The sequence below is a fragment of the Anolis sagrei genome, chromosome 2 (assembly GCF_037176765.1).
Source record: "Anolis sagrei isolate rAnoSag1 chromosome 2, rAnoSag1.mat, whole genome shotgun sequence".
NCBI lineage: Eukaryota > Metazoa > Chordata > Lepidosauria > Squamata > Dactyloidae > Anolis > Anolis sagrei.
In genome coordinates this window covers 159,583,388-159,610,883 of record NC_090022.1, presented here as the reverse complement: position 1 = coordinate 159,610,883, position 27,496 = coordinate 159,583,388, and the positions used below count along the sequence as shown (strand labels likewise).

The 27,496-nt window shown below is 41.7% G+C and overlaps 1 protein-coding gene across 1 annotated transcript; it reads left to right on the top strand.

Annotated features, from left to right (window-relative positions):
• Nucleotides 1-383: 383 nt before the first annotated feature.
• On the top strand, nt 384-26,379 carry LOC132765508 (afadin- and alpha-actinin-binding protein A-like). Its single transcript, XM_067465557.1, has 13 exons — nt 384-432; nt 2,222-2,388; nt 3,625-3,840; nt 6,020-6,130; nt 6,801-6,936; nt 8,019-8,094; nt 10,550-10,700; nt 10,807-10,891; nt 13,820-13,995; nt 19,840-20,013; nt 22,112-22,238; nt 24,419-24,593; nt 26,216-26,379. Exons 1-13 carry the CDS (start codon nt 384-386, stop codon nt 26,343-26,345), a joined length of 1,773 nt encoding a protein of 590 aa, XP_067321658.1. The 3' UTR covers nt 26,346-26,379.
• Nucleotides 26,380-27,496: the final 1,117 nt, after the last annotated feature.

Here is a 27,496-nt window from a genome sequence, read left to right as displayed (position 1 = left end):
CTACATTATTCGCCAATACATCACACAGCCCTAGACACTTCGGAAGTGTCCGACGTGTGATCCAGTTCAACAGCCAGCAGAGTGCTGTGGACTCATTTTGTTGTTTTTAAAATAATGCCCTATATCCCAGTATCTGATCCTGGATTATCTGACAGTGTAGACTCATACAATCCAGTTCAAAGCACATAATCTGGGATCAGATCCTGGGCAGTGTAGATCAAGTCCAAGAGAAAAGTGTATACCTGAGTTGATATTAATTGAGGCCGATGGATACAAATGAGATGTATGTTTCCCACATAATTTGGGGGCAATCCAGGGGATTTTAGAAGAGCTAACTATTCTTCGTTTCTTCCACATTGCAGTCACAGTTTTGAGTAAAAAAAATGGAGCCCTTGAGCGTCCCAGCTACTCCAGGTCGAGAGACATTCACAGGTAACTGAAAAAGATTTACCAGTTTGCCTCTTCTCAATGTTTGCCTATTGTATTTATTTTGCTTATCCCACCTTTCTTTGGGGCTTGAGGCAATAATACACATGACACAGTAATACGTGTTTTTGTAGTCACAACAGTCTCTAGGAGAGCAACAACAAAGCAATGGTTTTTTCATGTTTGAAGACTGCCATTTTATTATGACATCAGCTTTGATGGGCTTCAGGTAATATTCATGGGGTGTATTGAAAGTCATACCAGATTACAGCTATGTATACAAATATTATTATTCTCTGCCCAGAAGGTAATGAAATCCTGGAAGTAGAGCAATGGGTATCCTTTTCCAAGCAGTGGCCCCTGACTATAGAGGTTGAGCGATAACCCAGGCGTTCTTGTCTTTGTGAAATGGTTACTAAATTATTCTGATTAAACAAACAACAACAAAACAACAACAAAACCCTTTTGCCTAGTTCCAACAGACCTCACTACCTCTGAGGATGCTTGCCATAGTTGCAGGCAAAACGTCAGGAGAGAATGCCTCTAGACTATGGCCATATAGTTCGAAAAAACCTACAACAACCCAGTGATTCCGGCCATGAAAGCCTTCGACAATACATTGAACAACAAAACAAACACCCCATAGTTGGCTAAGCTGAAGGAAACAGATGGAGATTTGAACCTGGGTTGCCCCGATTCTGATCAAGAATTTCAAAAAGTTGTGGAGTACAGCTTTCTTTCTCTCCTTGGCATATTGACTAGGAGGCTTTGGATTGAGAATCCAAAGAAAATCAACTTTTTATGTTAGTTTTCTTTCTCCTTTCTTTCTTTCTCTCTTACACTCATATTTCTTGTAACATACACTCAAGCATATTGATGGACTACCACTCCCATCTGCCTTGCTGGTGGATGATTGAACAGCGGTCCAACAACAATCAGGAGGGTTGTATTTTCGCCATTTCTTTAAAGTCTCACCTACAATGCCATATAAAATCCAGATTATCTGCTTTGAACTGGATTATATGGCAGTGTAGATTCATATAATACAGTTCAAATGAAAGGATGTGGATTATCTGCTTTCATAATCTGGATTATATGGCAGTGTAGATCCAGTCCCAGTGATAATGTTCCTTTTTTAGTGGCCGAGTCTTGGAGGAAAAGCAGGATACACACTAAGGGCGTATCAGGGGCGGCTCAACCCATTACGCAAAGTAAGCATTTGCAGTATAGTTGATTTTGTCCAGGGGCGTTCTTGAGGCACTCTTGGGGGAAAATAGACTTTTACATATGCGAGTTGTAGTTACTGGGATGTATAGTTCACCTACAATCAAAGAGCATTCTGAACTCCACCAATGATGGAATTGAACCAAATATGGCACACAGAACTCCCACAGCGAACAGAAAATATATATCAGTGATTGGTTGGGAGGGGGGGGGGTAAGATATTATTATATATCTTACCACTCCTCTTCTTGTGGCTCAAGGCGGGTTACAACATAGAAAAAACACATAGTCATCATAAACATACAAAATACACATTCTAAAAGGTTCAGGACTACACTATATAGTCTACACTGCTATATATTCCAGTTCAAAGCAAATAATCCAGATTTTATATGTCAATATAGATGGGACCTAAGTCTCATTTTACTGTCCTCTTTGTCTTCCTTTACAAATCCTCAGAACCGCTGCTTTGTACCACACTTCCATTTCTCCCTCCTGATGTCCCTTCCTACAGCTAGTATCTCCATGTGTCTTCTTATTGATGCCTTCTCTTCCTTCCCTTTTCTCTTAGACGCACATCACGTCATAGGCAACTATGCTTTTGAGCTGTCACCAGCTCTTGGAGTCACTTCTACCCGCTTTGCTGACTCTGTGGAATTTCTTGGAGGACTTGGGGAGCTCGGAGATGTTGTTTGCTGGAGTGACAATGTGGACCATTGCATCTCCTACCTTAACAAGGTGAGCATCCGTGTCCGCCAGGGCACCTGGAGTTCATATGGTGAGAATTTGGCCTTTGCAATGCAGACATCTCCCATACTCTCTAACTTGTTTTGCAGGGGCAGTCTTAAGTAATCCTCTGCCTCCCAGTTTCTTCTTCTCCCACTTCCCCCAGTCCTCAGTTTATCCAACTCCTGCACACTGAATTCCAAGTGTAAAAGTGGTTTGCACTCTCTTAACTCAGTACAGAGAGGAAGAGGTAGAAGTTTGACTTTCTCAATAGGCTCAGGAAAATTGTAAACTGCATTATAATGGATGCTCAAGCTCCATTATATATAGTGGTAGAGTAACATTGTGTCCCTTATATCACACCGGGATTGTGGTGCAGCTGGCTGAGTGTCAGCTGCATTAAGATCACTCTGACCAGAAGGTCATGAGTTCGAAGCCAGTCTGGGTCGGAGTGAGTGTCCGACCAATTGTGTAGCTTGTTGTCGACCTTTGCAACCCGAAAGACAGCTGCATCTGTCAAGTAGGAAAATTAGGTACCCCCTATGTGTGGGGGAGCTCGGAAGCTTCAAATGGTCCAGCGTTCGGCAGCCAGGTTGCTAACAGGAGCGGCACTCAGGGAGTATACTACTCCTCTGTTGCGCCAGCTCCACTTGCTGCCAGTTTGCTACCGGGCACAATTCAAAGTGCTGGTGTTAGTCTATAAAGCCCTAAACGGTTCTGGCCCTACTTACCTCTCCGAATGCATCTCCTCCTATGAACCGGCTAGGACACTAAGATTATCTGGGGAGGCCCTGCTCTCTGTCCCGCCTGCATCACAGGCGCGCTTGGCGGGGACGAGAGACAGGGCCTTCTCAGTGGTGGCCCCTCGGCTGTGGAACACCCTGCCTGCCGATATCAGATCAGCCCCCTCCCTGCTGGCATTTCGGAGGAAAGTGAAGACCTGGCTGTTCGAACAAGCATTTGATTAAACAGTGTAATTGAACATAGGAATACGGAATAATGGATGACGAGACTGGATTCTGATTTTACTGTTGAGGCGCTAATGATTGTTATATGGATGCTTAATGATTTATGTTACAATTGTTTTTAATTGCCCTATACTTGTCTCGTGATGTTTTGTATTAATGTTGTTCACCGCTTTGAGTCGCCTGAGGGCTGAGAAAAGCGGTATATAAATAAAGTAAATAAATAAATAAATTCACTGGATGTCTTTATTAACTGTGTTTTCACTTCCTCCTGTTTGTTTAGGAACTTGTAACACTGGGGTTCCCTGCCCTCTACAAGGATGATGGTTCTGGAGATGGTGTTGAGCATGGCTTTGACCTACTGGCATTGGTCAACAGCACTACCCAGCTGCTACGCCTCTACCAAGAAGTGACCACTAAACTGGCTGACATGGAAGCGGAGGAGATGCGGCGGGCTGGAGAGCTGGATTATCTGAGGGCACGGCATGGAAAGCTCAAGGTTAGAGTTTCCATGCAGCTTGTTATAAGGGGCACCTGACTCACTTGCTTGAGCTGTCCCAAGACGTTTTGGGCACCTAAAGTATCAGAAACAAGAAACCCAAATGGCAGAATTCCCCTGCATTAGGTGTGTCCAACAGTGCTTGTTGAAATGAACAAGAATTTGTGCAAGAGCACCTTCTGGAGGATTGTGACTTTTAGGACAGGTTACTCTACTTCGTATTCTTTTTTTCCCCTTCCATTAGCTACACCAACCCAGGAAAATTACAAAAAGAAAATGTATTTTTATATGATGGAATGCTTGAGGGCATGAAAATTGTCTCTTGGACCTCCTAAAATTCCTAGTTCCTGTTTCGTTTTAAAACAACATATAATAATCTTTGCCCAGGTCTGTCTATTGAATTTTGGAGATGTATGCATCACTAGTAACCCTTAGAGTTCTAGATGGCTACCAAAATCAGATTGTATATTACAACTTTGCATGTGGCAGTGGCCTCATCGCTAGAAACATCTATATATTTGTGAAAGCACACTTGCTTTGGAGTCAGTCTAGCATTTGTGGTGTGTAGAAACTGGGACAGAACATACTTGATTTTCATCATCATCATCATCATCATCATCATTTAATAACTTATTAATCGCCCTCCATCCGAGAATGCTCCAGGCGATTTACAGCTAAATTACAAAAGATAAAATACATACATACAAAAATTAAAAATCAAAAATTTTTGGTGGACGTTGACAAAAAAAGGTATGGGGGTCTTATTTATTTGTTTATTTACAGTATTTATATTCTGCCCTTCTCACCCTGCAGGGGACTTAGGGCTGATTACAATGCACATATACATGGCAAACATTTAATGCCATAGACACACAACATATATAGACAGAGGCAATTTAAGCTTCATGAGAGTATTCTCAAATTCCAGCCACTGGAGGAGATGTCACTTCACAGTCCACTTGTGACACCGAGTCCTTGATGGAGTACTTCCTCATTCTTTCACCCGCTGCTGGAGATTTTTATGGTGTTGTAAATTAGTTAAATTAGCCTCCCTGCATGAGCAGTACCTAAATTTCCTACTTGACAGATGCAACTGTCTTTTGGGCTGCAAAGGTCAACAGCAAGCTAGACAAATGGTCAGGAGCTTACCAGGCTGGCTTCGAACTCATGATCTTTCGGTTAGTGATGATTTAATGCAGCTGACTCCTAGCCAACTGCCCCACAGCCCGGTCTGTGTACATTGTTAGCACTCTGTCTTCCTTGTTAGGAATCACTCCACTGAATAATCCCAAATGATTTGCCTGTATTGTGCATTTTTTAAAGGAGGGTGTGTAGTTTTCTGTCATACTCTCTGTAAATGCTCCCCATGATCCTGTTGAGCATAGTCCTGGTGAAGAGGCTACAGATAGGCCCCTTCCACACAGCTGAATAAAATCCCATGTTATCTGCTTTGAATTGAGTTATACGGCACTGTGGACTCACATAACCCAGTCCAAAGCAAATATTGTGGATTATTTGCAAGTCGTTTCTGGTGTGAGAGAATTGGCCGTTGCCCAGGGGATGCCCGGATGATTTGATGTTTTATCATCCTTGTGGGAGGCTTCTCTCATGTCCCCGCATGAAGAGCTGGAGTTGATAGAGGGAGCTCATCCACCTCTCCCCGGATTCGAACCTGCAACCTGTCGGTCTTCAGTCCTGTCGGCACAGGGGTTTAATCCACTGCGCCATGGGGGCTCCAATATTGTGGATTATCTGCCCTGATATTCTGGGTTATATGGCTGTGTGGATTATCTGCCCTGATATTCTGAGTTATATGGCTGTGTGGAAGGTCCCTTAGTTGAAGGACAGACATCAAGTAGCAACAGGGGAAGCTTTGACCCTTCAAAAGCATTGGACTACAGTTCTCTCAATTCTTTACTGGGTCCTGGGTAGAGTTGATGAAAGTTTTTGGCCAAACAAGTTCCACACCTCAATCTACTTGTTTATCTAAATAGATCAAACCTGTGGATTATTACGTCAATATGATAGCTAGGAGATCTGGGTTTGATAATCCAAAAGCTCTGGTTATAATGAACGGAGTGTTTTAGCTAGTTTGGGTGATTGGTAGAAATTCTTTAGCTTAATTCTCATCTTTCTTTAGCTTAATTCTCATCCTATTTTCTTCCCCTAATATCTGCAGGACCAGGTGGAAGGTTGCGAAAAAGAAATTTCTGCCATAAAGAACAAGGAGCAGCAACTTCAGACCAAGAATGAGCAGCTGTGTGGCCTGTTGAAGGAAGAAAAGAATGAGGTGAGAATGTGGCTGGTACATGTCTAGAGATGGAAGATTCATTTGGCATGCCCACTCCCCCTGTTTTGTTTTGGGTTTTTTTTTTGTTGTGTCAGGAGCGACTTGAGAAACTTCAAGACACTTCTGGTGTGAGAGAATTGGCCGTCTGCAAGGACGTTGCCCAGGGGACACCCAGATCCTTGTGCGAGGCTTCTCTCATGTCCCCGCATGAGGAGCTGGAGCTGATAGAGGGAGCTCATCCGCTTCTCCCTGGATTCGAACCTGCGACCTGTCGGTCTTCAGTCCTGCTGGCACAGGGGTTTAACCCACTGCACCACGGGGGGCTCCACTCCCCCTGTTGATTAATATGCATTTCAGCCAATAATTTTGGAAAAAAGACTTTTTAGGAACACGTCCTCCAGGCAGTATGGGCAATTCTAGGAGCTATGTCCCATAAAAATTAGTTTTCCCACCTCTGGATTTAACCCAATGGGTTTGTAACACCCCCACCTCCCAGCCCCACGAGGCAAATCTAATTGAAACGAATAGCACCAGCACTAGAATACTGTATTGTAACCCATGCAGGAAAACCTTGTATTATTTCATGATGTTTTCTGATGCCAACAGTCAGCTGGATTTCGAATTCTGGAAAGTATCCAGGTTCCAATGCATAATTTGTTTGTTCCAACAGATCACCAAGCTCCAGAATTCCCTCGCAAACCAAAAGCACCAGCATCTTCATGAAATGAAGAGGAAAGAGCAAGAGCTGTTCCGGCTGAAAGAAAAAATGAACCAGCTGCTGACGGAGAGGAGGGACAAGAGAGGAAGTAAATGAGTGGTGTACTAATCAGTGTGTCAAAGTGGCGATGGAGGGGTGTGTGTGAATGTGTGTCTCAGGAGATCCGAGTGTGGTTGTTCTAAAAACTAATCGCAGCACAACGTAAATCCCAAATTACAGGAAAGGAGATTTCACCTGAACATGAGGAAGAACTTCCTGACTGTAAGTGCTGTTCAGCAGTGGAACTCTTTGCCTCGGAGGATGGTGGAAGCTCCTTCCTTGGAAACTTTTAAACAGAGCCTGGATGGCCATCTGTCGAGGGTGCTTTAATTGTGTTTTTCCTGCATGGCGGGGGTTTGGGCTAGATCAGGGGTCCTCAAACTTTTTAAACAGAGGGCCAGGTCACAGTCCCTCAAACTGTGAGAGGGCCAGGTCATAATTTGAAAAAACAAACACCATGAATGGATTCCTATGGACACTGCACATATCTTATTTGTAGTGCAAAAACATTTAAAAACAATACAATAATTAAAATGGAGAACAATTTTAACAAATATAAACTTATTAGTATTTCAATGGGAAGTGTGGGCCTGCTTTTGGCTGATGAGATAGGATTGTTGTTGTTGTTGTTGTTGTATGCTTTCAAGTCATTTCAGACTTTGGTTGACCCTGAGCGAGGGCCGGGTAAACGACCTTCGAGGGCCATGACCAGACCCTGGGCCTTAGTTTGAGGATCCCTGGGTTAAACCCTTGTGCTGGCAGCACTGAAGACCAACAGATCAGGGGTTCGAATCTGGGGAGAGTGCGGATGAGCTCCCTCTGTCAGCTCCAGCTCCCCATGTGGGGACATGAGAGAATTCTCCCACAAGGATGATGTTGTTGTTGCTGTGAGCTTTCAAGTCATTCCAGACTTAGGTTGACCCTGAGCGAGGGCTGGGTAAATGACCTTGGAGGGCCGAATCCGGTCCCCGGGCCTTAGTTTGTGGACCCCTGGACTAGATAGTCCATGTGGTCTATTCCACCTCTATTATTCTATGAGTCTGTGATTCTAATTTGGAGCGTCTAGATTTAGGGGTGTGATGGGAAGAATGAGAGGATTTCCTACTCAACCTTCTGCCTTGTTGTCTCTAGCAATTGATATCCTCAATGTCCTCCCCCGGCCTGATGGGAAGAGGGCAACATGGAAAACTGGAAAATCCCTTGGGAGGTAAGGAGTTTGCATTGGCTGATCTCCATCCATTAGCAAGGGGGTGGACCTGGATGAGGATGGCTCTGGACAACATTTGCAAGAATGAAGACCCAAAAACGCCAGGAATAAAACCTGGCACTTTCTGTGTACAAGGTGCTTTCATATGGCGCTCTGTGCTTTCTTAACACTTTCCCAAGTGACTGATAATTTCTGGTGTCAACAAAGAGGACAGAAAACTTTTACACGAAAATGAGAACCTATACCCGCTTTCTTCTATTTTAGAGTCTTGAGTGTTAGAATATATGTTGCAGTCCTACAAGGCCTTTCCTATTTGAGTGGCAGCAAAGGGAGCAAATGTCACTGACAACTCTGATGCACATGGATGCTTAATCTGTTCCAAACCTCCATGCAGACTTGACCTTGGAAAGGCAGGAAACAATGAAAGGGTTCTGTGCATTCAGTCTTAAAGTTGAAATTGGAATATGCCCACAGGAACCTATAATCTGCAGTTTGGTTTAAATCAGACACATTAAAATAATATGCTTGACAGAAATCTAATTCCCTAGAGCAATGAAAATAAATTCTATAGAGCTTCTGGTTTCCACAAATTTCTTTTAAACTGAGTAAGATACTGAGACTTTGCCAGGTTTTGCCTTCCCCGCAATACTTTTAATTTTCTTTTACTCTTTTTGAACTAAAAATTAGTAAAAAGATAAATCTTTTGACCTTCATGAGGCATCTTTCCAGTTTCTTTTGAGAATCTTGAGATAATGCTCCTGTTTTTTCTGTGGTCATCATGGGACACTTCCTAGTTTCTACTTCTCATAATCTATCTATATCAGTGGTTCTCAACCTGGGGTCCCCAGATGTTTTTGGCCTACAACTCCCAGAAAGCCTAGCCAGTTTACCAGATGTTAGGATTTCTGGGAGTTGGAGGCCAAAATCATCTGGGGACTCCAGGTTGAGAACCACTGATCTATGTACTTCTAAGCACGTTGTTGCAGCCATACTTTAGAGGAATTTATATTACAGGTTCAGTATCCTTAACCAGAATTCCAGAATCCTCCAAAATTATCCACATAGGTGGCTGAGATAGTGACACCTTTGCTTTCGGATGGTTCAATGTACACAGACTTTGTTTCATGCATAAACCAGTTAAAAATATTGCATAAAATTACTTTCAGGTGATGTATATATAGGGTGTCTGTGAAATACAAATGAATTTTGTGTTTTGACAGGTTCCATCTCCAGGATAAGTCTTTATACATGTGTGTGCAAATACAGTCTTCCACAGTCTGGAGGCGGGGGGGGGGGGGGGGGGTCTGAAATTCAAAGCATTTCTGATCCCACACCTTTTGAATAAGGAATAGTCAATCCGTAATATTTATTTATTTGCTTAATTCATTTCTACCCCGCCTTTCTCGACCCGGAGGGGACTCAAGGCGGTAATAGGGCATAGAACAGAATAAGAACTAGCTGAGTGAGTAGGAGGACAGAGAAGGTGAGAGGGCAAAACTGTGCATAACTGGCTAAGAAATATTTGACAAGCCGGAGGTGGGAAAAGTTACTTTTTTGGACTACAGCCACTGTGTAATTCTGGGAGGTGTGTGTGAAAGGATAACTTGGGAAGTCTAGCTTGGCCATGGTAGTCCACGCTCTGGTTACATCCCGTATAGATTACTGCAATGCGCTCTACGTGGGGTTGCCTTTGAAGACGGTCCGGAAGCTTCAACTAGCCCAACAAACAGCACCCAGGTTGTTAACAGGAGCAATGCCCAGGGAGCATACAACTCCTCTGCTGCGCCAACTCCACTGGCTGCCAGTTTGCTACCGGGCCCAATTCAAAGTGCTGGCTTTGGCCTATAAAGCCCTAAATGGTTACTTGTCCGAAAGCATCTCTCCTTACAAACCATCAAGGACCTTGAGATCATCCGGGGAGGCCCTGCTCTCGGTCCCGCCTTCGTCCCAAGTACATCTGGCGGGGATGAGAGACAGGGCCTTCTCAGCAGTGGCCCCTCAGCTATGGAACGCCCTCCCTAGGGAGATTAAATCTGCTCCCTCCCTCTTAATGTTTCGGAGGCAAGTTAAAACATGGTTACAAGTGTTTACAAATGCAGAGTAACTGATACAGAAAATCTAACAACTTGACAATGGAACTGGACAATGCTTGAGAATAAGGAGATGCTAATGGTGTTGTTTTTTATTGCCTTTGTTGTGTTTTATACTGTTTTAATGTTTTAATCTGTATTATGATACTATGTATACTGTTTTGTTGGAAACTGCCAATAGGCTGAGAAAGGCGGCATACAAATACAGCAAATAAATAAATAAATAATTTTGTTAAGCTTTTTCCTATTGTGGTGTAGAAATGGAATATGTTTTAGCTATTAGCGGACTATACTCAAATTTGAACCTCCCTTTCCAAGAGAAATGGTGCCCCAGGAAGTTATTTCTTTGTGTCTCTGCTTTGTAGAAAGGAGGAAGAGCTCTTCCGGACTCAGTTGGCCAAGCAGGAACGGCGGGAGCAGACCTTGGCTTTAGAGAATGCCAAGCTGAAGCAGCTGTTGAAAGAAGTGGGCCAGGATATGGAGCAGCTGTTGAGCAAGGATGTGAGCCAAGCCCAGGTGAGGCCTTGGAGTAACAACTATAGCGGCAGTGACAACAATTGCATCTCTTGCCTTGTCTTGCTTTGACTTTGGGAATATTCAGCTGCTGTCTTCTTTTCCCAAGGGCATGGAGCAAAGCTCTCCGTACGAGGTCTTCCAAGAACAGTGGTGCAGCCTCAGAAATCACCTGAAGACCCTTGGTTACCAAGGTATGGTTTGGAGATTTTTAGGAATGTGTGCGCTTTTCCTTTTTAATAGTGGGAAGAGACCATTCAGCTTGGTGGTCTAATTCAGTTACAGCGCACAAGGGGCCACATTCTAGTTGTGGTCAAGGCCAAAGGCAAAAGAGCCCCCGGTGGTGCAGTGGGTTAAACCCCTGTGTCAGCAGGACTGAAGACCGACAGGTCGCAGGTTTGAATCCAGGGAGAGCGCGGATGAGCTCTCTCTGTCAGCTCCAGCTTCTCATGCGGGGACATGAGAGAAGCCTCCCAGAAGGATGGTAACACATCAAAAACATCCGGGCATCCCCTGTTGATGTTGAAGGTGTGGTAGGTTACAAAGTCAACAGGTGAAAGTGCTCTATTGTCTCAAATCATCTTAAACCACTGAATACTACCTTGTGAAGTTGTGTGAATACAGTTATTAAAATTAATTGCATTTTGACGAAGTGTATGGGTTCAAAATATGCATGCTAGTTTATAGCACTTGCAAACAACCTTGTAAGCAGCATGGAGGCATATGATCTGTCTGATATACTCTGATCTCAAAAGTTAAGCAAGGTCAGGCCTGATTAGTACTTGTAAGCAAACCAACAAAGAGTATCAGTTGCTGTAGGTTGTATTCAGAGAAAAGCAGTGTCAAATCCCCTCTTGCGTTTTCATTGCCTTCAGTATTCATGGGTCACTGTAAATCAGTGGTTCCCAACCTGTTGCCCGTGGACCACCAGTGGTCTGCAAAAACTAAAATATGGTCTGTGCTTCACTGTTACTACACCATTGCAACAAGAGTGACTCGTCTCACGAAACTTATAGTGCTGAGACTTATTAAATATTGTTTTCTGTGGGCACACAGATGGCAACTACTGGATGCCATATGTTCTGTATGAGAAACTAGAGCTGATGTGGTCTATCCAATGCAATTTTCTGAATGAGCCTCCCTAATAACCAAACTGAATCTAAGGTTGACTAAAAACCGATTCATAAACCTTTTGGTACTAATGTTGGAGATGGTCCCTGGTCAAAAAAAGGTGGGAAACCACTGCTGTAAATCAACAAGTGACTTAAAATGTTGATCCCATTTTATAAACAGGGAATAAAAGGTAAGAATAGTAGCTAAATCAAGCATAAAGGAAGCAAGGTTTTGAACCTAACTAAGGTTTGATAACTTTTATCTGCATCTTTTGTTTTGAATAGTGATTTTTTGACAGCATGGTATGGACTGTGATTCTAGTGTACTTTTTGTATGCCCTCAAGCCATTTCTGACATGGTTGACCCTAAGGCAGTGTTTCTCAACCTTCCTAATGCCGCGACCCCTTAATACAGTTCCTCATGTTGTGGTGACCCCCAACCATAAAATTATTTTGTTGCTACTTCGTAACTGTAATGTTGCTACTGTTATGAATCATAATATAAATATCTGATATGCAGGATGTATTCTCATTCTCTGGACCAAATTTGGCACAAATACCTGATACGCCCACATTAGAATACTGGTGGGTTTAGAGGGGATTGATTGATTTTGTCATTTGAGAGTTGTAGTCGCTGGGATTTATAGTTCACCTACAATCAAAGAGCATTCTGAACTCCACCAATGATTGAATTGAACTTGGCACACAGAACTCCCATGACCAACAGAAAATACTGGAAAGATTTGGTAGGTATAGACCAGGGGTCCTCAAACTTTTTAAGCAGTGGGCCAGGTCACAGTCTCTCAAACTGTTGGAGGGCCGGAATATAATTTGGGAAAAAAAACATGAATGAATTCCCATGCACACTGCACATATTGTATTTGTAGTACAAAAAGGACTTAAAACAATACAATAATTAAAATGAAGAACAATTTTAGCAAATATAAACATATTAGTATTTCAATAGAAAGTGTGGGCCTGCTTTTAGCTGATGTGATAGGACTCTTGTTATTGTTGTTGTGTGCTTTCAAGTCATTTCAGACTTAAGATTGACCCTGAGCTAGGGGCCGGGTAACTGACCTTGGCCCCATCCAGCCCCAGGGCCTTAGTTTGAGGACCCCTGATCTAACAGCTGCTCTTTCTTTGATGCTGGATATAAACTTATTAGTGTTTCAATGGGAAGTGTGGGCCTGCTTTTGGCTGATGAGATCAGATTGTTGTTGTTGTTGTTGTTGTTGTGTGCTTTCAAGTAGTTTCAGACTTCGGTTGACTCTGAGCGAGGGCAAGGTAAATGACCTTGGAGGGCCATATCCGGCCCCTGGGCCTTAGTTTGAGGACCCCCGGTATAGACCTTGAGTTTGGGAGTTGTAGTTCACCTACATCCAGAGGACACAAACAATGATGGATCTGGACCAAATTTGGCACAGATGCTCAATATGCCCATATGTGAACACTGGTGGAGTTTGAGAAAAGTAGACCTTGACATTTGGGAGTTGTAGTTGCAGTGATTTAAAATTCACTTAAACCAAAGAGCATTCTGAAGATCACCAATGACAGAATTGGGACAAACCTCCCACACAGAACTCCCATGACTAACAGAAAATACTATGTTTTCTCATGGTCTTTGATGACCCCTCTGATACCCCCTTACGGCCCCTCTGGGGGTCCTGACCCCCAGGTTGATAACCACTGCCCTAAGGTGAATCTTTTTTTGAAGCTAAGAGAGTGTGACTTGCCCAAGGTCACCCAATTGGTTTTCATGGTGGAGCAGGGATTTAAACCCTTCTCCATAGTCAGTCTATCATTTAGAGACTAGCGTTCAAATTTCTGCTCAACCATGGAAAATCACCCTCTCTCTGTCTCAGGGGAAAGCAAAAGCAAATCTGCTTTGAATGACTCTGGCCAAGAAAACCCTGTGATAGGGTGTCCTTGGGGAAATGACTGTATTTTGCAAAGGCAGATTCCATGCATGGCCTCTTAGAAATGCAATGTTGGAGGCTCTGTACTGAGGGGCCTCTTGTATCTTTCCTTCCACAGCTGTGATGACTGATGGCTCCCGATTTTCAAAGGGCGAGGGGCAAGACCCTGTCATCAGCGGGACAGATCATGACAAAGAAATAATAAAGCTAAAGAGAGAGATTGAAGAGAGCAAGGCTCAGATGGCACAGCTGCAGCAGTGTTTCCAGGTAAAGGAACACTTCTGGGTTCTTCTCACATCATCCCCTAAGTGGCCTGTTTGATTCAGACCAGGGCTATTTGAATATGCACTTACATTGGTAAGGAGCAAGGAACGATCCAAGTTTTTCAAGTATCTTTGCTCCTACCTTTTGACCAGTAGAAGTTCTGCTTCCCAGTTTTAGGATGTGCTCACAAATCTTAGCAATCGGAAAGACTAGAAATTTGAAAGCCGAGGTTCTTAGGTGCTGGATCTGTGTGTGCTTAAGGAGTTGCAAAAACCATACACACAACACTCCCTTCCCCAAGCTCTCAATGCCCAATATGGGACTGATCTGTTCTGACCTCCATACCACCAGTGAAATCAAGTGGCCCTTTTGTATATATCATATTACACAATTTTTGGAAGGGAAAAAACCCTCTTGTGTACAGAAGCATTGACATTCCAAAAGTTATTGGTCTTCCAACTCTCAGAAATCTCGAACAGCATATCCAGTGATAACAGATTATGAAGATTGCACTCCAAGACTGTTGGAGACATCCCACTTCTGCTCTGTATGTGAGATTCCCCATTCCTGCTCACTCTTTCTTAATACTGTGTGTCCTTCCCCAAAATAGTATCTCCACCAAATTGAAAAACTATTTCAGACCCCAATTATTTATTTATTTATTATTTGTTTCATATATTTATATCCCACCCTTCTCCCCACAAGGGGGACTCAGCGCGGCCTCACATGAGCATCAGAGGATGCTAACAGCATAAATACCATAACATTACAATTCACAATAAAATCATTTAAAACGTTATACATCATCAGTAAAATTTAACAATAAATTAATAGATTAATGTGCCAGTAAAAATCAAGCCAAGCCGGGAGAATCCATGTCGCAAAATCCAAATTTCTTTTTCCTATTGCCACTGGCCTCTAATCGAATGCCTGACCCCAGAGCCAGGTCTTCAGTTGTCTTCTAAAGGACAGGAGGGAGGTGGCCAATCTGATGTCCTTAGGGAGAGAGTTCCACAGATGGGGGGCCACTGCCAAGAAGGCCCTGTCTCTCGTCCCCACCAACCACGTTTGTGAGAGTGGTGGGATTGAGAGCCGGGCCTCTCCTGATGATCTTAAGCTTCGTGATGGTTCATAGCAGGAGATAAGTTCGGACAGGTAATCTGGGCCAGAACCGTTCAAGACTTTAAAGGTTATCAGCACTTTGAATTTTGCCCGGAAGCTAAATGGCAGCCAGTGGAGCTGGCGTAACAAAGGAGTGGTACTCTCCCTGTACGCAGCTCCAGTTAACAACTTGGCTGTCGACTGCTGGACTAATTGGAGCTTCTGAGAAGTTTTCAAAGGCAGCCCCATGTAGAGAGCATTGCAGTAGTCTGTCCGGGATGTAACCAGAGCGTGGACCACCGTGGCCAATTATCCTCAAGTCTGCAATTGTTTAGTTGCCTCTCAGCATCTTTTCCACCCTATCATACGGTATTTCAGAAGGTTATTTTGTTCTGCCCAACATCTCCATAGAATACGTAGAACGAGAGCAAAAGAGATGCTCCTTGTGCTAGTGACTTGATCTAGAATTTGGTAATTTCATGAGCATGGAATATTTACCCAAAACATGCATACCTTCTCTTTCTTCTACACACCCAGCACAGATAACATAAAGCAAAACTCGAACCAGTTTTTAAAAAACAGTTTGGCAACAGTCATAAAACACTTTAAAAGAAGTCATAGCAGAGTGTAAACACAACCAGTAGAAATAATGAAATCCTTTCAAACGAGCAACGGTTCATTGTCTGAAAGCTTTTTTTTTACAGCACCACCTTACAGAAGGCTGTTGGAGGTTGAGATGTGTCATCTCTAGGAAAGCATCTCAGAGCCTGAGCACGATTAGCATAAAGGCTCAAATTAGGCATCCTTCTGAGATGATTAGGATGTGCAAGAGGGCTTCTAACAGTCTCAGTAGATGGACAGGTTAACATGAGAGGAAGTAGTCCTGCCAGGATCATGGTCCTTGAAGAACTCCAAGGTCAACAAAAGCATTTTGAGTTGTACCTAGATATTGGTAGCCTGTATAACTGTTTCAATAAGGAAGCAAGGAGCCCTCGGTGGCGCAGTGGGTTAAACCCGTGCCGGCAGAACTGAAGGACAGGTCGCAGGTTCAAATCCGGGGAGAGGCGGATGAGCTCCTTCTATCAGCTCCAGCTCTTCATGCGAGGACATGAGAGAAGCTTCCCACGAGGATGATAAAAACATCAAATCATCCTGGCATCCCCTGGGCAATGTCCTTGCAGACGGCCAATTCTCTCACACCAGAAGCGATTTGCAGTTACTCAAGTCGCTCCCGACATGACAAATAAATAAATAAATAAGGAAGCAAAGTTAAAAATCAGAATTCAGTGTTTCACTGTATATTAAGAGAGGAGGGGGAGAGGTGTATGCATGTTTGGCGGGATTTTAGCCCCAAACCATGTAAAATGCCTTTTCAATGCATGCAAACACTCCACCCACAAATACTTCATTTGTTTTCAAACACTATCTCAAAACAGTGACATCATGTCATGTTGTCATTTTTGAGAAGGACCCCAATGGGGAAAAACACATTTTGGTGCATGGGGTTGACACTGAGGTGGAGTGAATTGACTCTCTCATAGACCATGCAGTTGTCCACAGCATTGGAATTACACAGCATTGGAGAGGAGATGACACTACATAGGCACCCTACAAGAACCATCTTCCCAGAGATAACTGCAGCCACTTCTAAACCATGGTACCAACTTCCATTCTGGAAAGCTGGACTGGAATTGTACGTGTCCTGTGGTGTCGGAAGCCATTGCGAGTGCCAGCGAGGACACACTCTCACTTAAACTGTTCCTGTCGTACATCATTCACCAATACACCTGAACCTGTTTCTATTCCCAAACCATATTTATAGCCAGACAGAAATTGATCTTAATCTGGTGTGGAAATTATATAGTCTGTAGCTTTCACGTGGCCTTTGGAAGTCCTGTGTGTCTCTGTTATCTCCTTGTTTGCCCATGTCTGGGAGGGGGCATACCAAAATCCTGTGATTTTTCGACGTATGTGTTTCTATTTCTGTATTATTGCCTTTGATGCACCATTGTGTCACTTTCTGTTCCACAAGATGGCAGAAGTGTGATACTATGATAAGAAAACACTGCTGATGGCCCTTTTACTCCGTAGGCAAACCCACCCCCAATTTAAATTAGCTATAATATTGTTGAGATGAGTGACAGAACTGAGAGGGCTTGTGGTGCATATGTGTATATCTTGCATAAATCCAGAATGTTGGAAAGTAGTAAGAAATTCCGCACTACTGTAGGATTACACTTATTCTCTTGTCAAAATTTAATTTTTCTCTTTCAAACTAGCTAGTACTGCATGTTTTCTGCAAGTAAGTGTTCATGGTTTCCATTGTCTACATTATTTATTTATTTATTTATTTATTCACAACATTTATATGCCGCCCTTCTCACCCTGAAGGGGACTCAGAGCAGCTTACAAGATATATATATACATACAATATATTACATTATTAGCATAGTACAATATCAGTATTACATATTACTATATTGTACTATACCATTATATTGTAATATTATTAGTAATATTACATGTAATATAACATATGTAATTATAATATCATATTATTATTATTATTATTATTATTATTAGTAGTAGTAGTATTATATTGCATTACATTATAATATTTTTAATATTATATGAACATGAACAGTTCTCTTCTGGCAGACCCATATTTGCTGGGATAGACAACAATTAAGTATGTAGATTGCCTTTCTCTGAAACGGTATCTCCACCAAATTGGAAAACTATTTCAGATCCCATTATCCTCAAGTCTGCAATCTCAAAAAATGGGTCCACATCCTTTAGATGTACCTATCACTGAGCAAGCAGTTGGACTTCTTGGCCCACGAGACTCCCTTCCACTCTGTGATTCTAGAATAGGAAAGTGACGGCCAAAAGTATATTAGAGGAGAGAGAACACATGAATGTGACATTGGAAAACATTACTTGAAGAAAATGGAACCTTTAGTGGGATGGAGATGATAAGTTCTGAGCATGGCTTGAAGATGTTTTGGGCAGGGGTTGTTCAACAGCTCCCACCATGGACGGCATCTAGATTGGTTGGGAGATTTTAGGATTTGTCCCCCAAAAAAGTAACCTTTCCAAGCTGAGGCTGTAGGTAACATGCTTCCCAAGCTTTATTGGGGGGGGGGGGGGTGTACAGAAGTGTTTATTATAATGTGCTTATAACTATATTTATGTTTTACATTGGTTGCCTATGGCTGGAGCGGCCTAGCTGTGAGAGATGTGTTGCCATGGAAACAAGGCAGAAGAGGAGGTGGGAGGAGCTTAGAGAGAAAAAGGTTTTCGAAAGTGACAGTTAAGTTCAGTCAGGAGGAAGAGACCCTGAGAGAGTAGCAGAGTCAGATAGGGACTCTGAGAGAGTAGTAGAGTCAGGGAAGGGACTCTGAGGAGTGAAGAAGTGTAGAGTTAGTTTTAGTGTTCGTGAATATTTCTTCAGCTAGGGAGCTGAAGGGGAAAACCTCGTTAGATTGCTTTAGTTAAAAAGAACTAACAGAGGCTTTTAGGATCTCCAGTCGGTGGAAGACTGGAGATCACTGTCATTTGATCCAGTATAGATCAAACAGTGAGAATATTCACAGCAGGGAACACTGAATAATAAAGCGCTTCACTACAGCAAGAGTTAATAAGTTGTAACATCAAAAGTTTGAATTGTATCGCAACCAAGTCATATTGTAACCATCAAGTATATGCCAAGCTTAACATCTTCAATATTGCAACCATTCGCTTTGTTTAAAAATAAACTTGTTCTCTTTGTTTTTAAAACTGCCTCATCTCCATTAATTTTACGCTCTGTGCAACCACTCTACCAAAATTACCTCACAACACAAACAGAGACTTTAAGACCAGAGTCTCTATACATTTTGGTGGCAGTTTAATTAGCATTGTCGGAGGTTCTTTACAGGGGGGTATTGGAGAGAGAGAGAGCACCAGCATGATTGGTTGTTTGCCAGCAGTAGCAACAAGTTTTTTATTGTCTGGATACTGGTTTTGTGATTCCCTCTTGTGGCTGAACCTTTCAAATACATGACACAACTGTTGGGTTAGCCACTCTTCTCAGAAGGAATCCTAGTAGCTGCAAGTTGTAGTTAAGGTTGGAAATTACAGAAAGGGTTTCTGAGCACCCCAAAACCAAATTTCCAATCCAGGATTTGGTGGGAGAAGCCATGATGGATAAACTGACACATCAACATAAACCTGTCACAAAATGTGTGTTGTCCATACTTACCTTATTTGGCCGATCAAATTTTTGAACAGCTCCACAAGTGGATTTATATACAATATAGATCAGAGGTCCTTAAACTTTTAAAGTTGTGGTTCAAGATCCCTCAGACCATTGCCGGGGGTGGGGGTGGGGGGTGTTTGGGGGTTGAACTGTAGTTTTTTTTTAATGAACGAATTCCTATGCACACTGCGCATATTTTATTTGTAGTGCAAAAACCCATGAAAGAACAATACAATATTTCAAATTAAGAACAATTTTAACCAACATAAACTTACCAGTATTTCAGTGTGGGTCTGCTTTTGGCTGATGAGAGAGTCAAGTAAATTAGGATTGTTGTTGTTGTGTACCTTCATCGCTTCAGACTTAGGGCGACCCAGAATCCAAAGTTTTAGGACAGGGGCTGGGTAAAGGACCTTGGAGGGCCCGCAAAGCCTTAGTTTGGGGACTCCTGATATAGAGGGGCTGTTTTTAATTTTTCCTTTTACAACCATTTTTCCTGCTTTAAGGAGCAATTGACTTCTGCCATCAGCTCAGAGCTCCCAGAGCACCTGAAGGGATCTTACTTCCTGGAGGAAGAGCAAAGGCTACTGGAGGAGCGGGACATGTTTAAGGAGCAGAAGAAGGCATTTGAAATTGAGCGCGAAAACTTCACTGAAGCAGCCATTCGGCTAGGATGGGAGGTAGGCGGCTTGTTTCCTGGAACAGCAGAATCTTAGCCACGAAGTTCATGTCTTTCTTTTAAAGTCACTGTGGTAACATGCCTCCATGTTACCCATCAACCATCTTCTACTTCTTAGTTTTCCATTTTGTCAGCAGTGGAAACTCTAAACGTGGTGAATCTACTTCCACACATCTAGAAATACCAAGTGAGAATGGCAGCAGTCTTGTTTCAGATTTCTGGCTTTAGTCTGAAACAAAATGAAGGCACACAACAACATTCCTAATTTACTTGACTATCTCACCACTTGCTTAAATCCTGGAGAATTGCAGCATTCTCTACTGTCTTTTGAATATTGCCCTTATAATGCCAGATTTCTGTCTACTTAGTCTTTAGTTGCAGAGAATGGTGTGTTTGACCTATACAGAAGGCAGCAGGATGTTGCTGGCATGATCTGATGTTGACATCTGGATTTCTTGCAAAGCCTGGTCCCTCTAATTGTACCATTTTGTGTAGCTTGTTTCTAGTAAATAACTTCTCAAGCTGTATGTTTGTCCCACATTGTGGCTAATTTACATTGAGTATCCCTAATCTGGAAATCCAAAATCTGAAATGATCTAAATACTCCAAAATCCACAATTGTCCATTTGGCTGAGATACTGACACCTTTTGTTTTATTGTTGTTTCAGTGTTCCCTATTTTGGTTTCATGCACAAAAGTGTTTAAAATATTGCATAAAATAGCCTTCAGGCTATGTGCATAATATTTGTATTTATAAAAAAAAAATTTGTATGAAATATAAATGTATTTTATGATTAGATTTAAGACCCCATCTGAGGGTGGGAAAAATATAATCTGCACCAGTGTAAATTAGCATAATGCCGTTAGAATCATAGAGTTGGAAGAGACCTCGTGGGCCATCCAGTCCAACCCCATTCTGCCAAGAAGCAGGAATATTGCATTCAAAGCACCCCTGACAGATGGCCATCCAGCCTCTGTTTAAATGCCTCCAAAGAAGGAGCCTCCACCACACTCCGGGGCAGAGAGTTCCACTGCTGAACAGCTCTCACGGTCAGGAAGTTTTTCCTATTGGGGAGGTGGAATCTCCTTTCTTGTCGTTTGAAGCCATTGTTCTGCGTCCTCGTCTCTAGGGAAGGAAAACAAGGTTGCTCCCTCATCCCTGTGACATTAACATTTGTTGAATTACTTGGAATTTTTCCTTGTAACACTTAGAATATGGCTTTTTGATTTGTGTTTATAGCATAATAAAATATGTTTTTTAAAAAAACCTAAGACCCCATCTCTATTATACTTCCTTATGTATGTTATGCAAATACAGGCATTCCAAAATGTGGAAACATCAGAATCCAAAACACTTCTGGTCCCAAGTATTTCAAACAAATGATACCCAACCTTTACTGCATTTCTTTTAGCTTTAAGGTAGGGATCCCGGTGGTGCAGTAGGTTAGGGAGGAATGAAGACTGACAGGTCGCAGGTTCGAATCCAGGGAGAGCGTAGATGAGCTCCCTCTGTCAGCTCCAGCTCCCCATGCGGGGACATGAGAGAAGCCTCCCACAAGGATGGTAAAACATCAAAACATCCGGGCGTCCCCTGGGCAACGTCCTTGCAGACGGCCAATTCTCTCACACCAGAAGCAACTTGCAGTTTCTCAAGTCGGTCCTGACACGACAAAAAAAAAAAAGCTTTAAGTTCCCATAGGACCTATACTTCAATTAAGTCCCCGATCACTCCATTTAAACATGGCCTTATTCACAAGCTGATATTCTTTCCTTATCCCTGAATGTTCATAGCATCAAGCCTGGTAAAGATCTAGGCATAACTTGAAAGCTTCCTCACTGCTTTGAATCTGTCTAGTTGATTTTAGCAAACCTACGGTGCAGCTTTGTTCTTTACTATCAGTCTCTCTTTCTCCAAGGAGGAAAACAATACCCATTCCTCCTGCATAGATTTTAAATATAGGCCAGAGCTTAGTTCCTGGGCATCACATACCCTATGTAGAGACCCCACCTATTTTCTGAAGTGGTCCAACCTAACCATAGAGTGCCTTTGTGGACGCTCTGGAATTATTTTTCTTCTTTGCTCTCCTTTTTTTTAACAGAGAAAGCAATTTGAGGAGCAGAAAGCCCTTCTCCTGAAGGAAGAATTCTTCCGTTCATTGCCAAGGACAGAGAGAAAAGATCCAAACCGAAGGTTTTCAGCCCCTGTGACTATCAGAGAGGAAGAAGGTAATCATAGCTTCAGGCTTCCTTCCTGCATTGTTCTCTGTAGTACAGTGGATCTCTACCTGTGGGTCCCCAGATGTTTTGGCCTTCAACTCCTAGAAATCCTAACAGCTGGTAAACTGGCTTGGATTTCTGGGAGTTGTAGGCCAAGACACCTGGGGACCCACAGGCTGAGAACCACTGCCATAGTATACTTGGAAAACGTTTAAGTAGGGATGTACTTAAAGCATGTTCCAGAATTTACTTATATTCAGAGGTCTCAAAAATATTGCTGTATTATGATCTGTTTTGTTGAATTAGCGTCATACTTTTGAAAGTGCTAAAAATGTGATTCATTCTTACCCAGTGCTTTGACTTGTATTGATATTTGGTAACTTTTTTATTGTATTATCGAAGGCTTTCATGGCTGGAATCACTGGGTTGTTGTAGGTTTTTTCGGGCTATATGGCCATGGTCTAGAGGCATTTTCTCCTGATGTTTCACCTGCATCTGTGGCAAGCATCCTCAGAGGTAGTGAGGTCTGTTAGAACTAGGAAAAAGGGTTTATATATCTGTGGAATGACCAGGGTGAGACAAAGGACTCTTGTCTGCTGGAGCTAGGTGTTTTTTATTGTAGTTTTTCAATGCTTTTGCAAATGCTAAACACCTGGAAAGGGACCAGTCTCCATTAGGACTGGCTCTATCCATGGTAGGAGCAGCACAAGAAGGATTGTGCTGCTTTTGCAATTTGCAGAGGCTTCTACAAGTATTTTTTGAACTGAGCCTCTAACTCAGTGGTTCCCAAACTGTTTCAGTAATGGAACTCTTCAGAAGACTTTTTTCCTTCTGTGGAACCCAACTCTATCCTTGATTTTTTTCCTATGCATTGTGAACCCACAAAGTTTTTCCTTCTTTCATCCATTCCTATTGCCTGGGCATTTTGTATAATGTATTAGGTTTGGAAATAAATAGTTTTTAAAACGTTTATTTTGGTACCAAGAAAATACTGGATATAACAACAAAGATTTATTTTGCTACAAGAAAATAGTCGATTCACACCTAAAGTTATGAATATGTTTTTGTTTCATTGTTGTATTTTAAATAGTTTTCTAATTAGGTGTTATGTCCAACAGCTGAAAATGTAAGTCCAAGGCGGCATCCAACTTACTCCTAAATTTGTTTTCATTGTAAGCATCAGCTGAAAAGCTCAATTCGCTTTGATAGGTGGACATGAAGAGGAGCATTGTTTGGATAGCCTTTCTGTGGCGCAGCTGGCTGAGTGTCAGCTGCATTAAGATCACTTCTAACCAAAAGGTCATGAGTTTGAAAGCAATTTGAGGAGCAGAAAGCCCTTCTCCTGAAGGAAGAATTCTTCCGTTCATTGCCAAGGACAGAGAGAAAAGATCCAAACCGAAGGTTTTCAGCCCCTGTGACTATCAGAGAGGAAGAAGGTAATCATAGCTTCCAACGGAGTGAGCTTCCAACCAATTGTGTAGCTTGTTGTTGGCCTTTGCAACCCGAAAGACAGTTGCATCTGTCAAGTAGGAAAATTAGGTACCACCTATGTGTGGGGAGGCTAATTTAACTAATTTGCGAGGCTATAAAAGACTCCAGCAAAGAATGCGGGGAATGTGGAAGTACTTCATCAGTGTCGCAGATGGACAAGGAAAGTGACAGCTCCCCTGGCGGCCAGAAAAAGTTAAATAGCCTCTGACTGTCTGTCTGTATGTGTTGTGTGTCTTTGGCATTGAATGTTTGCCGTGTGTGTACATTGTAATCCGCCCTGAGTCCCCTGCGGGGTGAGAAGGGTGGAATATAAATACTGTAATTAAATAAAAAATAAAATTCTGGCTACTGGTAGTAGCTATATATCTATTACTCCTACCCAAAAGTCATTCAGTGGTACAGGTTCAAATTTTGTTTTCAAAGCAGAGGTATTTTGAATTTCAATAAGATCTTCATCCTCTGGCATGGACTTTTTAAATGATTTTAAAGATTTTTCCCTACAATGCTTTTGCAGAACCATAGGGTTCCACAGAACACAGTTTGGGAACCACTGCTCTAAGTAGTCAGTGGTGGAAGTGGGATGTTCAGCTGGATGGTCCTTTGGATTGATCCAGCATCACTGCTTGTACATATTTAGCCACTTTGGTAGAGCTCCCTACCTCTAGTCTTTCCCTGTTTTTCTCTTTCTTTGCCTGCAGAACATGAGGGATCAGCCAAACAAAAGAGATGGGCCAGACCCATGAGCACCCCATACCCAAAAGTCATTTTCACTCCTTGCTGTAATTCAGAGCGCTTCAGAAAACCACCGCTTATCTCTAACCCCGCCACTCCTGCCACATGCAGACAGCAGAGGAGGTTCCTCCCACAGGATTGGTAAGGCGACAGTTGCTTCTTGCCTTTGTCAGATAGTAAAGTGATAATAACACTATTTTTGTTCCTGGGTTGTATATGTCATTTTCTAATTGTTTCTGTCATAAAAACATGGGAAACATTTATTAAACTGCAAAAACATTGTGGGACTTCCTGCAGCACATTTTGCTATAGCTTTTCATTGAATATCTCAGAGAGTCTCAACCAGTTCAACATAGTTTGTGGCAGCCACAACAAAAATTCCTTAATGAAAATACACATTTTTTAACGTTTCACTAAGCAGACCACAACAAAGTTTTTGCAGTTTAATACAATTATTGCATTTTTAACGATAGAAGCAATTAGGAAATGACATTTATAAACCAGGAACAAAATTGTGTTACATAGTGTAATAGTTTTAAGCAGCAAACCATGGGTATCACAAACTATGGTTTATTGTGATATGAGACCACAATCAAAGAGACCATTGATAGTGCAAAGTTATAGCAGTATGACACCATTTTCGCTGCTATAGTGCCATTCTACTGAATCTTGGGATTTGTAGTTTGTTCCAGCATGAGATCTCTGAGACAGAAGGGTAAATATCTCACAAAACTACAAATCCCTGCACTCTGTAGCATTGATCCATTGCAGTTAATGTGGTGTCAAACTACGATAATTCTGTAGTTGTGGATAGAGCCTAAAAGATGGCAGTCAGAACAAAGAAAGGGGGAAAATAATATGTAATATTAATATTATGCTATGCTGATAATATAAAATGTTATATATACATATAATATTTACAATATTATAATGTAATGCAATATAATATTACTAATACAATATATTCTCTATAAATAAAAATGTAATGTTCGTTTGTGGGATTAAAATAGCTCAAAAACCACTGGACGAATTGACACCAAATTTGGACACAATACACCTATCAGGCCAACACGTGACCATCACTCATAAAAATTCTGAAAAACATAGCAGGAGAGACTTAAAAAGCCAAAATACAAAAAATACATTACAATACATGCACAAAACCACATATATACACATATACACAAATATATACATACACATATATACACACAAAACATATACACAGACTGGGCCACAGCAACACGTGGCAGGGGACGGCTAGTATATAATAATATTGTAATACTAATACATTAAATATAATACTACGGATAATATATAATACATAATGATATAATGTTTTATTATTGTATATTTGTATATTTTAAGTTGTAATAGGGGTCGCGGTGGCACTGTTAAGCTGTAGAACTTGCAAACTGGAAGGTTGGTGGTTCGAATCCATGGAACAGGGTGAGCTCCTGATGCTAGCCCCAGCTTCTGCAAACCTAGCAGTTCGAAAACATGCAAATGGGAGTAGATCAATAGGTACTGCTTCTGCGGAAAGGTTACGTCACTCCAATGACAATGTGATAAAAGAACTGGTTGTGCAAATGTCAATTCTCCGTTTGAAAAGGATCTACTGCAGACATTTTAAGTCAGAATTTAATTCTGTTTCCATAAATTCAACATGGCGAGGAGGAATCCCTGGATTTTTGTAAAAGTTTCATGGACTGATGATAACTGAAGTTCCTATGCACTCTTTTTCCCTGCTCCCTACTTTCTAGGTCAGCTTCTCCCATGCAACTCATCCAGAATAAGGAGAGTCGCCAAGACACTGCTTCCCAGACAGAAACTCCCATGAAAGAGGACCTTCCTGGTGACCTTTTGGATCACTTCCTGAACAGCTTCCTTTAAACACAGCTTCCAACCAGACTTTCGACCTTGTTCATGCTCAGCATTATTTTTTAAATTTTTAATATATTACATCTGGGCCAGCCATAGGTTTTTTTTAATGCTTGTCGTTATTGTTACTGCTTATTTTTGTTTATGAGATTATTTAAATTGTTGTATTGACTGTTTTTTAATTGCTTTTACTGTTGATGTACTTTGGGCTTGGCCTCATGTAAGCCGCACTGAGTCCCCTGGGGAGATAGTAGCGGGGTATAAATAAAGTTTTACTACATTATTATTATTATGTTTTTAAATGTATTTTAACCCTTTGTTTACATATTCTAACACTTGTTTTCTAAGGGCTCTTCTAAGGGTTCCTACCTTATAATAAAGATGAATGATTGTTTTACATAAATATGGTCTCTGTTCTAATTTTGGGAACTGGCACCACAATAAGGATATTTGATTTCAAATTGTAGATACATGGATCATTTGAAAACTTTCAACCTGAAACTGTTAATGAGCAATGATTGGAACAGCCTGAATCAGACATGTGGGCACTCAAAACGTATCAAATCATTTTGGTATAGAATTGTATTTCATTGACCAAAAATGCACATCCTCAGCACATATTATTACATTTAATTGAGACTATGTATTGTTGAATGCTTCCATGGCCTGAACCACTAGGTTATTGTGTGTTTTTCAGGCTGTATGGCTATGTTGCAGAAGCATTCTCTCCTGACGTTCCACCTGCATCTATGGCAGGCATCTTCAGAGGTTGGGACCTCACAACCGCTGAGGATGTTTCCATAGATGCAGGCGAAATGTCAGGAGAGAATGTTTCTGGAACTAATTGAGACTATTTCTGAACTGTGTGACAAGCAGCTAACAATAGTGCAAGTGCAATAAGTATTTAAACATTTTAATTCGTGCGGGTGACAAAAAAAGAGGCGAAAATAAACTGATATCGGCACACCAGGTGCATGCTTCTCATTTTTAATAATAGTCTTTATTTTTATTTTTAATATAATCCTTTGTTATCATAATTTTCTGTGTGTAAAATGTTACAATGGCTGATGTGAATAATTTTATAATTTAAGATTCAGGGTGTATTTACACCATCTTTCTTTTACCATGTAGTCGGATGAAGGTAGAAATATAGATACATAAAT